Source organism: Jatropha curcas, chromosome 7 (genome assembly GCF_041381405.1).
Source record: "Jatropha curcas cultivar XTBG-Jc1 chromosome 7, XTBG_Jcur_1.0, whole genome shotgun sequence".
Lineage (NCBI taxonomy): Eukaryota > Viridiplantae > Streptophyta > Magnoliopsida > Malpighiales > Euphorbiaceae > Jatropha > Jatropha curcas.
The window spans coordinates 1,198,124-1,213,615 of record NC_143157.1 but is presented as its reverse complement, the minus strand read 5'-3'; the positions used below and the strand labels follow the sequence as shown (position 1 = coordinate 1,213,615).

General features: G+C 31.7%; 2 protein-coding genes across 5 annotated transcripts; both read left to right on the top strand.

Annotated features, from left to right (window-relative positions):
- The first annotated feature begins 2,343 nt into the window (after positions 1-2,343).
- LOC105630014 (Mitochondrial substrate carrier family protein) lies at positions 2,344-5,692 on the top strand. The gene is made up of 6 exons (XM_012211687.3): positions 2,344-2,599; positions 2,853-2,936; positions 3,355-3,416; positions 3,635-3,996; positions 4,638-4,852; positions 5,289-5,692. Exons 1-6 carry the CDS (start codon positions 2,480-2,482, stop codon positions 5,343-5,345), a joined length of 900 nt encoding a protein of 299 aa, XP_012067077.1. The 5' UTR covers positions 2,344-2,479; the 3' UTR covers positions 5,346-5,692.
- A 3,265-nt stretch (positions 5,693-8,957) lies between these two features.
- On the top strand, positions 8,958-14,935 carry LOC105630013 (N-acetylglucosaminyl transferase component family protein / Gpi1 family protein). 4 transcript variants are annotated; one of them, XM_020677745.3, is made up of 9 exons: positions 8,958-9,945; positions 10,400-10,795; positions 10,906-11,046; positions 11,153-11,256; positions 11,334-11,519; positions 11,736-12,230; positions 13,075-13,496; positions 14,175-14,258; positions 14,371-14,935. In XM_020677745.3, the coding sequence occupies exons 1-9, from the start codon at positions 9,775-9,777 to the stop codon at positions 14,517-14,519; spliced, it is 2,148 nt and encodes a 715-aa protein (XP_020533404.1). In that variant the 5' UTR covers positions 8,958-9,774; the 3' UTR covers positions 14,520-14,935. The 4 variants fall into 4 exon arrangements, with proteins under 4 accessions (XP_020533404.1, XP_020533405.1, XP_012067074.1 ...); XM_012211684.4 differs by having other exon boundaries at positions 8,959-9,945; positions 11,334-11,555; XM_012211685.4 differs by having other exon boundaries at positions 8,959-9,945; positions 11,334-11,555; positions 14,175-14,265.
- Positions 14,936-15,492: the final 557 nt, after the last annotated feature.

The following is a 15,492-nucleotide window of genomic DNA, read 5'->3' as shown; positions in this document are numbered from 1 at the left end:
GGCAAAAAATCAAGGTCAGTGACAATCGGATCAGCAAATATTAATGGATTCTAGAGGTCACAGTTGATAAGGAAAAATAAATATAAATTATCGATTGATAAATTCCATTCTTATCTTAAACTTCTGTGTTCGGTTTCTCCTATTCAACAGGGCTATTAGAGAAGCAGCTTCGACAGCCCAATCCTCGATTAATTTGATTAATGAAAAATATTGGCCAAATTTGAAAAAAAAAATCATAAATTCAGTTTTTTTTTTTATTAACCCTTAGTAATAATACAACTTTTATTGTTTGGATTGTTGAATCTAAGTGACCTAATTTAAACATTAAATAAATTTATCAAAATTTTATAAATTTTTCAAAATTTTATAAATTTTTGATTAAATATGAAAATTAAACCATTTAATTTCTAAAAGTATCTTTTAGAGCTACACATTTTGTCCTTGAATGAAATAAGAAAATTTGAAATTCCATAAATTTTTTACAAAGCGCAAATTTTACATTTCATCAAATTAAATCAACTTAACTTATAATTTTATTTTTAAATAAAAAAATAGTCATTTTTCTTCTCTATTTTCACTCCTACGTTTTTCATTTTTTTTCCAAACAAAATAGGAAAAGTATATCTTTAAGCCCTTGCCTTGTAAAAATCGCTCAATATATTAAATGGTTCTGACGCATATTGAATTTACTTAATTACCCTTGAGAGCCGTTCAAACCCTTCAATTTAGTTTCGATGAAGTAAAAGCTTGGATTCCTTCGAAGACACCTCATCGTCTAACTAAAGGTCAATTTTAGTTGCAGAGAAGCCAACCAACTAGGAAGAATCACAATAAATAAATTGCAACAAAAACAAAATGGTGAATGACGGTATTATTCAATGCCATTTAAAAAAAAAAAAACATAAAATCAACATAATATGTGATAATATATAAATAATTATATTTTTATAGTTTTTTTATATTTTAATAATAATTATTATTAAAATTTAATTAAGTTATTACTTCCCTTCCAAAATATAAATCGTTTTTATTTAATCATTTTGTCACAAAACATAAGTCATTTTGAGTATTTTAGAAAATAGTAAATGATATTTTTTTCAATATTATCTTATTTACATTAGATAAAATAACTATTTTCACAAATTATTCTTGATTTTGAGATAAAAAATAATTTAATCAAATTATCACTAGTTTTGTTATAATTAATTTATTTCTTTAATCTCATGTAAAAATTTTAAACAACTTATATTTTACAACGAATGGATTATTATTTATCAATTGTGAGTTGTGATTTATCAGTTACAAATTATTAGTCATCAACAAAGCGAATTGCTAATGGGTACTAGATATTACAAACAACTAACGAAATGAAATTTGTGAGAAGGGGAAAAAAGAAATAAAAATGAAACTTTACAAAAATACTAAGATCAGATTTTTTCAATACTTCTAAATAGAAGTTTAAAATCTATAATATTCAATAATTCAGTAATAAATGTCAGTTTTAAAATGTTTAAATTAGTATAATATTTATAAACTCAAAATCATTGCAGAGAGAAATACAATATATTTCATGTATCATTTTTCTTTATTTCATATTTAATTAATTTTTAATAAATTATACAACTCGTATCTCAACTATAACTTTAATAAATAAATATTTACAAAATAATTTTCATTTTATAAATACTGAAGAATTTGGGATTAAATTAATTCAAAATATTAAATCTAATTTTTTTAATAATTTTAAATAATTTCAGAAGTTCAGTTAACGCATCTGTAATAAAGAGCAAGGACTCTTAATTATAACTAAACCTTGAACCGGATTAGGCGGTTCTTAATAATGTGATCTGAATACTAGTAGTTTACACCAAATAACTTCAAAAATTAAAATTCGAGAAAAAGTCAAATTTATTTATTTTAATCCCGACAAACTATTTGAGAGACCAAATTGATTTTTATTTTTTCTTATTAATAATTTTTTATTTGAATAATTTTCATTTTTTTGGCGTCAAATAGAGTTAATTAATTAGTAATTCAATTTTGGTTTTGCTTATATCAACATCATTCCATTTATGATGATATTAATAGCATCGTCTCTCCACCAAAAATTGCAACTACACAGAAAGGGTAATATCGTCCACAAAATCAAATCCATTATTTAAAAACTCAAAATTTTGATACCCAGTCAAAAATCGAATTGCTGTTGCATTATAATTTGCAAGCCATTCAATTGATAAATTTTTATTTTTAAAAAGAAATTCCATACCAGAATTTCCTTTTTCTATCTCCACAAGAGAAAGCTAACGGATATAAAAAAAAAACAAAAAAGAAAATAAAATATACTAGTTTGTGTGTGCTGTCTACTTTATATTGCGTTCTTTCTCCCTCTGAACCTTCCTTGCCTTCCTTCAAAAGAAGAAAACCCTCTCTCTCTCTCTCTCACGCCGTCCGGTGCATTTCTTGAATCTACACAGAAAAAATGGGAGAAGAGAAGAAGGCTCAACCAGCTGGTGTCTGGCCTACCGTTAAGCCCTTTGTTAATGGCGGTGCCTCTGGCATGCTTGCCACCTGTGTAATACAGCCCATCGATATGATTAAGGTATTAGATATATTCCCTGTTTGTAGAGATTATATTGATTTGTATAAATGTTTTATAGATCAGTTCCGTCTTTTGACAGTGTTTATAATTTAAAGTTTGAATCTTTTTAGAGCAGAAATGGGTACTTTTGGTGGGGTTTTTAGATCTGGAATTTGATGGGTTTCTTTGGAAATGGTGTATTTGGTTTTTTTGTTTAAATTGGGTATGCTTGGTTTCTGTTTTGATGGTTTGTTGTTTTTTGGGTTTGGTGTAGGTGAGGATTCAATTGGGCCAGGGTTCAGCTGCCCAGGTGACAAAGACTATGCTTAAGGAGGAAGGTTTTGGTGCCTTTTATAAGGTTGGATTCAACTATGTGAATTTTGAATTTTGTAGCATGGAATGTTTATCTATTTACATTATTAAATTTATAAAAGATCTGCGTTATAAAATGTAATGTTTGTTAATGCTTGACTTGGGTTTGCATATGTTCTGGCTTGAAAGTTTGAGGTTCTCTTGTCAATCATAATCGCTTTAAAATGGGGCAAAAAATTTAGGGCTATTCGATTGCAAATTTAAAATTTGTGTAACCCGAAGATCTAATATCTGAAGATCAGACATTTAAGTATTTGATATTTAGTTGCTTCTCAATCTTTAATGGGAGTTTCTATGGAAGCTACCATTCAGTAGACACAACTGAGCCTGTGAAATTGTGTACTTCCAATTTGAGATATGCACTACATCTATGAATTGTGCCTAATTGACAATATTTTGAGCAGGGGCTATCTGCTGGACTACTAAGGCAAGCCACATATACAACTGCTCGACTTGGATCGTTCAGGTAAGTGGTTAATTTGATGCAATTGGGAAGTGAGCTATGGCATAAGTGTTTGCGCTTTTACGTTTAAAAGTGTGTGCACGTGTACATTTTTACTCTTTTGAATATTGCATTTGCTGCTTCCTCTCAACTTTTTCAACTTTGTTTTACCTTGCGAAATTGTTATGATCTGTCTCCAAATCTAACATATATTCTTCTTGTCCAATTGTTTGTTTTTTCAGGATGCTGACCAACAAAGCAATTGAAGCCAATGATGGGAAGCCCCTTCCTCTATATCAGAAGGCTTTGTGTGGGCTGACTGCTGGTGCTATTGGGGCATGTGTTGGCAGTCCGGCAGATTTAGCGCTTATCCGTATGCAGGCTGATGCTACTTTACCTGCTGCTCAGCGTCGAAATTACACAAATGCCTTCCATGCCCTTTACCGAATTGTGGCAGATGAAGGGGTTTTGGCACTTTGGAAAGGTGCAGGCCCTACTGTTGTGAGAGCAATGGCATTGAACATGGGGATGCTTGCTTCATACGATCAAAGTGTTGAGTTTTTCAGGGATAACCTTGGTTTTGGTGAAGCTGCTACAGTAATAGGTAAGATTCATTGCAAATATGTACTTGTGGATTAATTTCATATGGTCTATTAAAGTATTTGTGGATTCTTTTGAACAAATTACACAATGTCTTTAGTAGAAGAATTTCAATTTTTGTGACTATCATGTTGATCACAGCTTTTTTCCTTATGCTGAATCCTTTTCAAATTCTTGAGGTAGTAAAATTAATAAATGTAATGACACTGAAAGAGTGTGGCAGAGGATTGATTATTAACATGAGACATAAGACTATATAGTTGAAAGTGAAGAAGTGATGAAGCATATTTGTTCAAATAGATAAGCTATCAATTCTGTTTATCTTTGTGATTTAAATCATTTTGTAACTTTTTACATTCCTGATGCCTTTTAGATATGAATACAATAGGCAGCTCTATGGTCTCAAAGTATTTAGTTAAAGTTTTACTTTTTGTAATTGACTTGCGACTCTGTGTGTCTGTGGTGTGATCTGCATGTTCTATGCTGCCATAATGGAATCTAAAGGTCTTAGTTGTGGTATCTTATTAAACGTTCCACTGCAAAATCCTAAAAGTTAAAATTGCACTTTGTCATTATGTTTCTCCTTCTAAGCTCTAGGCTAGACACTTCTTATGTAATGTTAACCAACCTTTTTTCCCTTATCAGGTGCAAGTAGCGTGTCAGGGTTCTTTGCTTCAGCTTGCAGTCTTCCTTTTGACTATGTTAAAACTCAAATTCAGAAAATGCAACCTGATGCCCAGGGAAAGTATCCATACACTGGCTCTTTAGACTGTGCCATGAAGACTCTCAAGGCAGGAGGACCATTCAAATTCTACACAGGATTCCCCGTGTATTGTGTTAGAATTGCTCCCCATGTCATGGTACTATTTCTCGGTCTCTTTCACTATGCCTATGGGTGTTTGTGTTCACACATTTCTTCATGGACACACATACAGGAACATATGTTGCATGTTCCCATTGACCTAAAATCTTTTTATATTATATGGCTAAATTCATCCGAGCATGATAATTTGAGTTTGTCATCACACTCAAAAATTTATAATTTCACACTCAAATTTTTTATTACTTTATGAGTTTGCTCTCACAAAGGTTCAGATGTTCCATCAACTTATAGTTGACGGAAAGACTATGTAGTTGGATGGTTATAAAATACGGAGATGATTAAATTTTTTTTTTTTTTTTAATGGAGTTCTTGATTAGTGTAATATAATTATATACAGAGACTAAATAATAGTTCACCTGTTTTTCCTCTTTGTTTTTTATATGTTCTTATTGTTGGATTGTTTCCCTTTGCAGATGACCTGGATATTCCTGAACCAGATCCAAAAGCTGGAGAAAAACGTGGGATTATAGTTTTCCTCGCAGATGGGGATTTTCAGTTGACTTAAGCTATGGAATAAAAGATACCTGAGCTGTGTTGTAGTTTCTGGCTGGTTTTGGTGTCTCACATCCTTTCCAAGTCCAACCAATCATTTTTAAAATTTTTACAGTGCAATTGAGTTAGGATTTCTGAAGTTTATTGAACTTGGTACATTTAGGACAGTCATAGATCTTTGGACTAAACAAAAACCCTTAAAGAGAGTTTCTCAAAATTAGAAGAGAGTATTAAAACAAAATAAGTTTTTGTACTTGATAAACAAAACAAGTATTCTGCATTCATTTTTGTTGTGCTTTCTATCAAGATTTACAGGTTTAGTGCATTTTATTGCCATTTTTTTAATATATTTGTGGATTGAGAGTAATGCAACCATGGCCATTTTGTTGATGTTTAATAGTAATGGTAATTTACTAATTTTCAAGGAGCTGATCAGTATTTACTAATTTTATACTTTCATAGTAATTTACTAGTTTTCATTTACTTTCATAGTATTTATTGTGGTACATTAAAATATCCATAGAATTGGTGAAGGAAAGTGAGTATTTTTAGTGGATGAATATTTTCTTTTTTTTTTATTTTTTATTTTTGGCAATCTAATCTTCTAAAATTTTATTATTACTTTTTTAATTTTAAAGAAAAATTTTCATAAAGTAAGAAAAATAAAAACCTATCATCTTCAATTCTAAATTTATTATGTAAATATTAATGAATTTAATTATATCTAATAGTTTTTATTTATCAATGTTATATGTATATATATTGTTTGAGAAATGATAGTTGAGTCTCGTTCAACGACCTCTTTCCTATTAGTTGAAATAAATTAATTATTTTTTAAGTCTAAGTACTTTACGGGGAAATACAATTAGTTCGTCTATCTTTCTTAAAATATAATAATTTATTTTTATATTTTGCTTCAGTTACACTATTATGTCTTTTTTAAAATATAATAATTTATTTCTATATTTTACTTCAGTTATATATTAGGTCCTTCTGTCCATTTATTAGAAGAGATATTATAATATTATACTAGAAAAATACAGAGTAGTTCTTATAATTTCAAAAATATAACTAATCCATCTCTGTGTTTTTAAAAAATAAAAAGAAATATTTTCGTCATTTTATAAAGTACTTAACAAAAAAAATGTGAAAATTGGACAAAAGAACTTTATAGTCTAATGGAAGTAAACTATAAGGACATTTTAGTGTATATTTTAAAAGACAGGGACGGACTAATTGTATTTCACAAACTATAGGGATCGTACTGTAATTTTTTCACTCTTTCATATTACATGTTTTAATAGAAAATAGGAAAAATTACAGTACGATTCTTATGGTTTACGAAATACAATTGGACTGTCCGTGTCTTTTTTAAAATAGATTAAAATATCCTTATATTTTACTTTCATCAGATTATAAGGTATTTTTATTCAATTTTTGCATTTTTTTTCATTAATTATCTTATGAAATAACGAAAATCTCCCTTTTCTTTCTAAAAACATAAGAACAGACTAGTTGTATTTTTCAAACTATAGGGACCATACTATAGTTTTTTTGGTATAATATTTTTATATCTCTCCTTTTATCTTTGTATTTTCTTGTTGACTTAACGAAAAAGATGCAGAAAATGAACAGAAGATCTAGTAGTATATCAGAAACAAAACATAAAGACAAATTGGTATATTTTAAAAAAAATATGGACGGACTAATTGTATTTTATAAATCACATGGACCGTACTATAATTTTCTCCTAAAAGAGCTATATCACCTTTTTTTTTAACTCTATTTCAATTAATTGATTACCTATTTTAATAAGAATCCGAGTTACCTTAAAAAGTAATTAATTTGTTTTAACCAATAAAAAAGAGGTTGCTATTTATTGGTTGAACGAGTAACTCATATCTATATCTAAATCTCATTAGAATACAATTCGTTTTTAAATCGAAAATTGAAATCAAATCGGTCAAAATTGGTATTAAATATTGGTCAAGGATTTTTGGTTTTAAACCATAATCAAAATCGTGTATTTAAGGTTTGATTTTAATTTTTCAATTTTTTGAAACTAGAATTAACAATTTTGATTTAAAACCAGCTATTTTGATATGAAATATTGAAAAACATGTTTTTAAAGAAATTTTTATTTTTTTTATTTTATTATAATTTTAAAATAAGTCTCTAAATTATAGTCATACTAACACTTACATCATTCTATTATTAGTTAATAATATGGTATCCCTAAATTATTGACTTGTTAAACATATAAGTCCTTCTATCTAATTTAAGTTAAAATCACCGTTAAAAAAATGAAAATCCCTAAGCTACCCCTCTCTCTTGGATACCCATGAACCAAAGCACTTTGCTTTGCTTTTTGTCTTTATTCTTTGTCTCTCTTCTTTCATCTTCATCTCCAGTTAGTTTAAATTTCTCATAAAAAATACTATCAAAAAAAAAAAAAAATCTCATAAAAAGGAACAAAATTTTAGGGATAAAATATTATAAATATCATAGGAAAAACTAAACTAAATTTAATGTTACTATCACTCGAAAAGTGGACTTTAGACATCGAAAAAAAGACAGCTATAAACAAGATTTGATCAAAGAAGCCATGGGAAATACCTTGCCACTTTATATGATGAGGTGGAGAATGAGCCATGGCTGTTAAGTATGCGAATAGTTTGGGTTATTGACGGTCAAACGTGAATAGTTTGAGTTATATGCAGACGAGTCCAAATGGTCTATCAATCTAATCTCAGATCCTTCACGAACTGTCCGCTTGATTTGGGTACTTTCTTCTTTGTCTATACATTTGATTTGAACTTTTGTTTGTTTTTATGTATAAATTTGTTCATTCTCTTTCTTTCTTAGATTATGGAGAGCTTAGTCATAATATTTCTTTATAGTTGGAGTGGGTTAGGAACTAAACTCTGTTAGTTAATTGCAAGCTGATTTTATTTTATTATGCATCTCCAGAAATTGTATGCTTAAATAACCCACTGAACTTCCACCTAAGACCAACAACTCTTTGACACTACAACTTATTTGAGAAACAATTTGATCTTCTCTGAGAACAAGAGAGTCAAGACCTGCAAAAACATAAAAAAATATGTTATATATGGCAATTTATGAATTGCTCAGTAGGGAGAGAAAATAGTTAAAGCCAAATGATACAGAGTAAAGTAAGGGTAGTATGATGATTTTATTATATTCTCTCCTCCCTGTACATTTTTATTCGAAAGTTAACATTTAAATTGGGTTAAAAATGGATGGAAGGACCCGCTGATCTGAGAGAATAATAATTTAAGGATGTAATAGTTATTAGTCAATAATAAAAGTATGTAAATGTTAATTTGACTATAATTTAGGGTCTTAATAATATTTTACTCTTATTATTATTATTATTATTATTATTATTATTATTATTATTATTATTCAAAATAGAAGGTTTGAGGGGTGTTTTTGTCTTTTAATATAAATTAATGGTAAAGACTTAAAAAATTGACGGCACTCAAGGATGTAGCCATGTATTTTGAAAACAGTAAGGACTGATTAGTATATTTGACTATTATATAAATACGCATTATTTATTTATGTTTTTGTATCGTCTGTCCTTTCAAACTCACCGGAACACTTCATCATTTCTCACCAAAAAAAGGGGAAAAAAACATATCAAAGCTGCACGTTGTTAGTTGAGGCATTTCGTCAAACGGTTTGAAATCCAATCACAAGCAACAGTTTATTCTAGAACTCATATTGTTATAATCTCATCCAAACCATCGCACGTAGCTGCACATACCGCCCTATACAGCCGACCGTCGGTCGATCGGCAACCAGATGTCGATGGTATCACCCTTTCACTCGCTCTGGTCGATAAGTCGCCCATTCCCAGTAACTCTCTTTCTGTACTATCGTCATGTTTAGGCTCAGAGCGCGTTGGGCTTAGTCTTTTTTTTGCTTCAATCATTGGCTTTTTCCACTTCTACTTGTGAATTTTTGATAGATACTTTTCATTTTTTTGTAATGTTCGGCTTGCTTTCTTTCCATTTTTTTCCTATTATACACATAGATTGTTCTGCATTTTCTGCCTAAATAATTCTTTAGCAGGATTGGAATTTTTGAGAGGTGGGTGAAACGGTGAGTTTTGGCAAACGTTAGGTCTTGGGTTCACTAAACCCAATGTACTGCGAACTGCTTTACTTCTCTGTTTCTGTCTCTATCTAATTTCCCATAAAGCCAAAGGAGCTAACAATGGTGGCAAGCCGGAAGCTACAAGATTAGATTGATTGAAGTTTCGTGAAGGACGATGTTTGAATTGTAGTCCTCTAGCGCCAAACGCCGTTAAAATAGATATCTATGTGCATTTTGCAGTATTATTGATGAGGTGACCGCAAAAAGAAAAGGAAAGAGAAAATGAGAAGAAAGTGCAGGATTTGGTGGCCAAAATTCTTGGCGTCAAGTGAACAAACTTCAACTCATTTATTGTTTGGTTGGTTTATTTCATGCTCTTCAGATTCCATTGATGTTGTAGTAGCTTTTGCTTGCAATGAGGCTTCTCTCCCCCGTTGCCGATCTGGTCTTCAGGTACTTGAATTGCCGTTTGTTTATTTATTTAAAAAGCGCGACCACTCGTAAATGCAAATGCTTTTATGTGGTCTTCGCCTTCAATTTTTATCTAGGTTTACTCATGGAAGTATCCATTTGATCTTATTATGCTGTATTTTTGTATTCTTCTTAGCACTTTCTAGTTTCTATTTTTGAGAGTTATTTTCTGGCTGTTGTTTATAGAACTCCTAATAGTTTATGATTGAGTTTGAAATGATTTTGTTCATAGATTTACTTGGCTCGGTGTGTTTTGGTATGGTTATGAACTCCTAAGTCAAGGTTAGGGAAAGGGAAACAAGACTCGATGAATATTAACCATTTTTGATGTGTTATTAGAACTTCTTGTTGCGTATTTATTGGGATTTGAATTGATGTATGAGAAAATTCAGATTTGGTGATTGCATATTATGGTTCTGATTATTTCTTTAAACAGGAAATCATCCATGACACAAATGGGAAAATGCCTGTATTTCTACAGGATAAATCATTGTTTTCCTTGCTAGGTCAGAGTTCTGGAAATTGCATCGGTAATAGAAAAGCACTGAAGTTTAAAATGGAAGAAGATAATTGGAGAGTGTCCTGTACCAACGGCATTTCTTCAGCAACCAACATGCAAGACACATTTGGGGAAAATTTTGGAGGAAGGAGCTGTGGTTGCAATCACTTTGAGGGATCAGTTGAACAAAATTGGGAAGGTTTGGCAAAAGGCAGCCTCTGGATCCAGCTGGTATATGATTCTCATGAACAATATGCTGGAGATGTTTATTGGCTTCCTAAATTGCATCACCTTCATTGGAATGGCCAAATTGTATCACTAATAGATGTCCACGTATGTAAGTCATGATTACCTATCTTTCATGATTCCATTTGAGTTTATATTTGTTAGTAGTATTTAACCTTATATTGTTTCTTGATGTTCTTGATTTTGACCAAATGTAGTTAATAGTTTATGAAACTCCCATATATGGCACGCACCATTTCTCACTGAATTCTTCAAATCCTTTTGAGGAAGTGAAAGCTCCTCTCAAGAAGCCCAAGTGGGTTGAAGAACTTGAAAAAAAGCTTCCTCTATCTGACTTGGTAATGTAGTTTCCTAAATTTTTTTTGTCCAATTGTCCTATGTGCCTATGTTTTTAACTTGCCTTTTTTTTTTTTTTTTTTTTCCCTTTTACATTTTATTCTACAGGATGCAGACATTTTGGCAATCAACAGTGCTGCTGCTGCGAAAATAGTTATTGAGAAACACATGGACTCTAAGAGAATGTGTGCTAGATTTTCTATCATCCACAGGTATTATTGGACAAACTTTGCTGTTTACCCTCATCTTTTATTTGCAATTTTTGACATCCTTTCTTTTGGTTTATCAGGTGTGTTGTTCTTATTTGGCATGTATTTGCCATTTCAGTGGCATGCTTTTCCACCCTGTTCTATTTCGCTCTTCAGTTGTTGCATGGACTTTCTAGTTTTGGGTCAAAAACACAAGTGTATGTTATATCAGCAAGGATATTCTGCACTACATGGACAAATATCAGAATCCACTTTTGTCAGATCATGTATTGGCCCATTTTTCTTCAAGACAATGGTCTTAGGTGACTGGAAAATTTGTTACTCATATTTTATGTTCCAAATTCCATGTTAACAAAGTCTACATTTTACTGGAATTGGGATATTTAGTGGATTGCTTAGTTGATAATCTTAATCACTTTACGTTGTGAAAGTAATTTATTCCTCATTATTTTTATTTTGTTACTTTTAAAATTTTATTTCAGGTTGCAATCTTGTGTGGAATATGCAGAGAAAACTGCATTACTTAGGCATTCTATGTGGTCGAGTTTAGTTGTTGATCTTCTCTTGGGAAACTTGATTGGATTTTCAATCTTATTGAATGCGGAACCTACTTGCTCATGGATTTCAACCTTTGCCAATGATGTTACAAATGAATTGCTGCGGTCAGGCTGCGTGTGGTTGATGGGAGTACCGGCAGGTTTCAAGTTGAACACAGAGCTGGCAGGAATTCTTGGCATGATTTCTCTTAATGCAATACAAATTTGGTCTACCCTCTGGACCTTTATTGGCTACTTTTTCATTTATTTCATCAAAGCACTTGCTCTATTAGGAATTCTTTTGGGAGCTACTGTTCCTGCTGCTTTGGTCATGGACACGATTTGCTTCTCAACTTTACATGTGTCAACTCTTCATTGTGCAATCTCACTCTTGTATTCACGACAGATTCAGGCATTAGCTGCTCTGTGGCGTCTTTTCAGGTAAACCTCAAACCAGATTTTCTCGCTTTGGAAGCAAGGATGTGGGCGGTTCTAGGGGAAGAGGGGGAGGGTGTGTATGTCTGTGTCTTAGGGGGTGTTGTTGGAGGAATGAAAGAGAATTATGCTACATCACTAAGCTGTAATGTGATCAGTTATTAGCTTGAGGTCCTTGCATTAGATAGTTAGTTGGTGTATCGTAGAAATCTGGGTTAACTTCTGGGTTGTGAGAGTCTTTATGATGTTTCGCATCTTAATCCTATTTCATGGTGTTCTAGCTGTTATCTACTTTTTTTTGTGCATGAAAAAAAGAATTTGGATCACCTATTTGTTTGCTGCTCAGAACAAACAGTGGTGCCTAATTTATCTGAATTTAATGTCACCTGTTGTGCTCATTAAGGACAGTGAAATTAAAAGGAAATGATTTCTGTGTAGATTGAAGGCCTGGTTACTTTTAAGGCCAGGGCCTTTTTTTTTTTTGCTTGTGATATTTATGAACTTAATAAAAGAATGTCTTTGATAATTGTTCATGATGTTTGAGATTTTGAAGGATGGCCTTTGATTTTCTTATCAGACGAGAGATCATGGTGTTAATTAATGAAAGAAAAAGGATAAACTTATGATGTGTGTGGTGGTGATATTACATGATGAAGTCACTTGGTTGTCCTGTGTTCTTTGGAAGAGCAGACCAAGAGTGAAAAACTCTTTTTTGGGGTGTGTGTGAGTGCGCTTTTCCTTAGATGCTAGGTTTTGCATGATATAATCTGGAAAGTTTCATTTTAGATTATTGTTGTTGTATCATTTCTTTATTTAAAGTTGTTCACAGAGGTGGTTGAACTGTTGACAGGGGTCGAAAGTGGAATCCTCTTCGTCAGAGATTAGACAGCTATAACTACACTGTGAAGCAACACATTGTTGGATCCCTTCTGTTTACACCACTTTTACTTCTGTTGCCAACAACTTCTGTTTTCTATATTTTCTTCACCATTTTGAACACAGCCACCACCTTTATTTGTGTATTGATTGAAGTTACTATATCAATGATCCACGGTACACCTTATGCTAAAATTTTCCTTTGGTTGGTGAGCCGGAGAAGATTTCCATCTGGGATATGGTTTGAAATACAATCTTTTCGTAGTGGTTCTTCAGAGTCTGTATTTCTTGGTGAAGTTTGTTCATCATCTAAGTATTCAGAACAAGAGAAGGATACTTGCATGAAGAGATCTAGCCTTCTTGTTTCATTTCTTCACAGTAACTTCTTGAGCTTAGGTGAGGCCTTGTTTAATGTCTTTTAATGGCTTACAATTAGGCCTGGGGATTTTTTTTTTTTTTTTTTTTTTTTTTTTTTTTTTTTTTATCTCGGTATGGGGAGAGGAGGAATAACCAAAGCCATATAAGTAAGTCTCAGGCTAAATTGGTAATTTAACCCTGCTGTCTAATGTTGGAACCAAGGTCTGAAAGAAGTCGGTAATATGTTTGAATGTTGGATACCTTTTTTTTCCTCTGAACATGACTTTTGCGCCGTGTGATTTGATAGAAGAACTGTCCAACATTCCTGGAGAATTAGAGAACTTATAAGAACTTATATGGGTTTATAAAAGAACTTTGGAATATTTTTATTGTTTTTCTCCCCATCTCCAATGTTTCTCTCCATCATAAGGACATTGAAAGCTAAAGCTATTGTGCACCCTGAGTGTTTCTTCAGCTTGCCTAACTGATAGGTCTGGTGAAATTCTTTTTATCTACCTGCTGATTTTTGTTGCAATAGCTTTGATTAATTTTATTAATATGCATCGCATTTGATTAGAAGTGTTGAAAACAAATAATGTAAAATGTGTAAAGTGAAAACTATGGATTAGAACTGTATCTGGTACCTTGTCCCTCAGTGTCCACTCTAATTTTGTTGTTTGTTGACTTGTGCCGAGTGTAACATGAAATACATTACAGGACAAGTAGTGTTGCCTCACTACAAGAAGATTTTCTCTGGGATTTCTGGTTTTGTCACTTCATCAGCTTATGGAGCTCTTACAGGTAAAAGGTGAGTGGTAATTTTGTTCATGCTTTTATCTGTTTTTGTGTGTTTGCTACAATTTCAGATTTACTAATCTTTCTTATATGCACATTGTACTATTATTTTTCTCAGAACTGCATCAACTTTGGGGGCCAGCCTGCCTTCAATATTGCCATGGATGTTTATCCCTAGCAGAGAGTATTGGTGCCTCTGCTACAATTCAATTCTTGCATGCATGGCCGAACGTGACTGTTCGAAATGTCAATGATTTAATCCGGTAGAACTCATTGCTTCCTTTTTTATTGCATTGAAAAGTTTTGCAGAGATAATCCGAAATCTTTGTTTTGGCTGAAATTTGGTTTTCAAGCTGGAAGAAGTTATGACTTGTGTTGGCAGAATTGGAAATTTTGTGCGGGAAGGAAATTGCAATAGCAGGAGTTTGCACCCTTAAAAAATTTGTTGACCTAATTCCTTTGCATTATTATAAAACATGATACAAAATATGAGTGAAGATTGTCTTTACCCTTTAATAGTTGCAAGTTGTTGATTGTTGGTGTGAATTTAGGCAAAACTTACCTACCCTGATATTCCACTAAGATTTATGAACTTCAAAATGGGTTTAACCCTGAGTGCATGCATGTATATAGAAATAGTGTACAAGTATCTTTTTGGCTAAATTTTAACTTTGCATTGCTAACTTTGATTTCCTATCTCTTACTATGTATTTAACCCTGTTCTCCTTAATTTTTTTTGTGATTATTTAATTTATGTTTAATTAAGCTATTATTACTGGGCCTAGCAGGTGGAATGGGTTCGAGTCAAATTTAGACTTGATTATGTTTGGATCTTGGTCTGGCCCAACTGTTAAGCTTACTTAAACGGGTCAACCATTGAAATGCATCACTCTCTATTTTTCTTTAAATTTGTCGGTGTTTGACTTTTCACGATAATTAAGAAAATGATTGATTCATCCTAATTTTAGAAAAAAAATAAAAAAATTTGATTAATTTGCCCCTCATAATTAGTGCTTATTTAATTGAAACAAAATATATTGTAAATGTCTAGATAAGGTAAAGTTGGAATAAAATAATGAATATTATTTTCTAAAAGTGTCGTATAAATGTAACAAAATAAAAAGTAAAAAAAATTAAAATTTAGTGGAATGGAGAGAATAGTAATTAGCAAAAGCATTACAATTCTTTCTTAATTAGCAAAAATTAAAATTGCCATCTTTAACTCTACTCATTCTTTTTA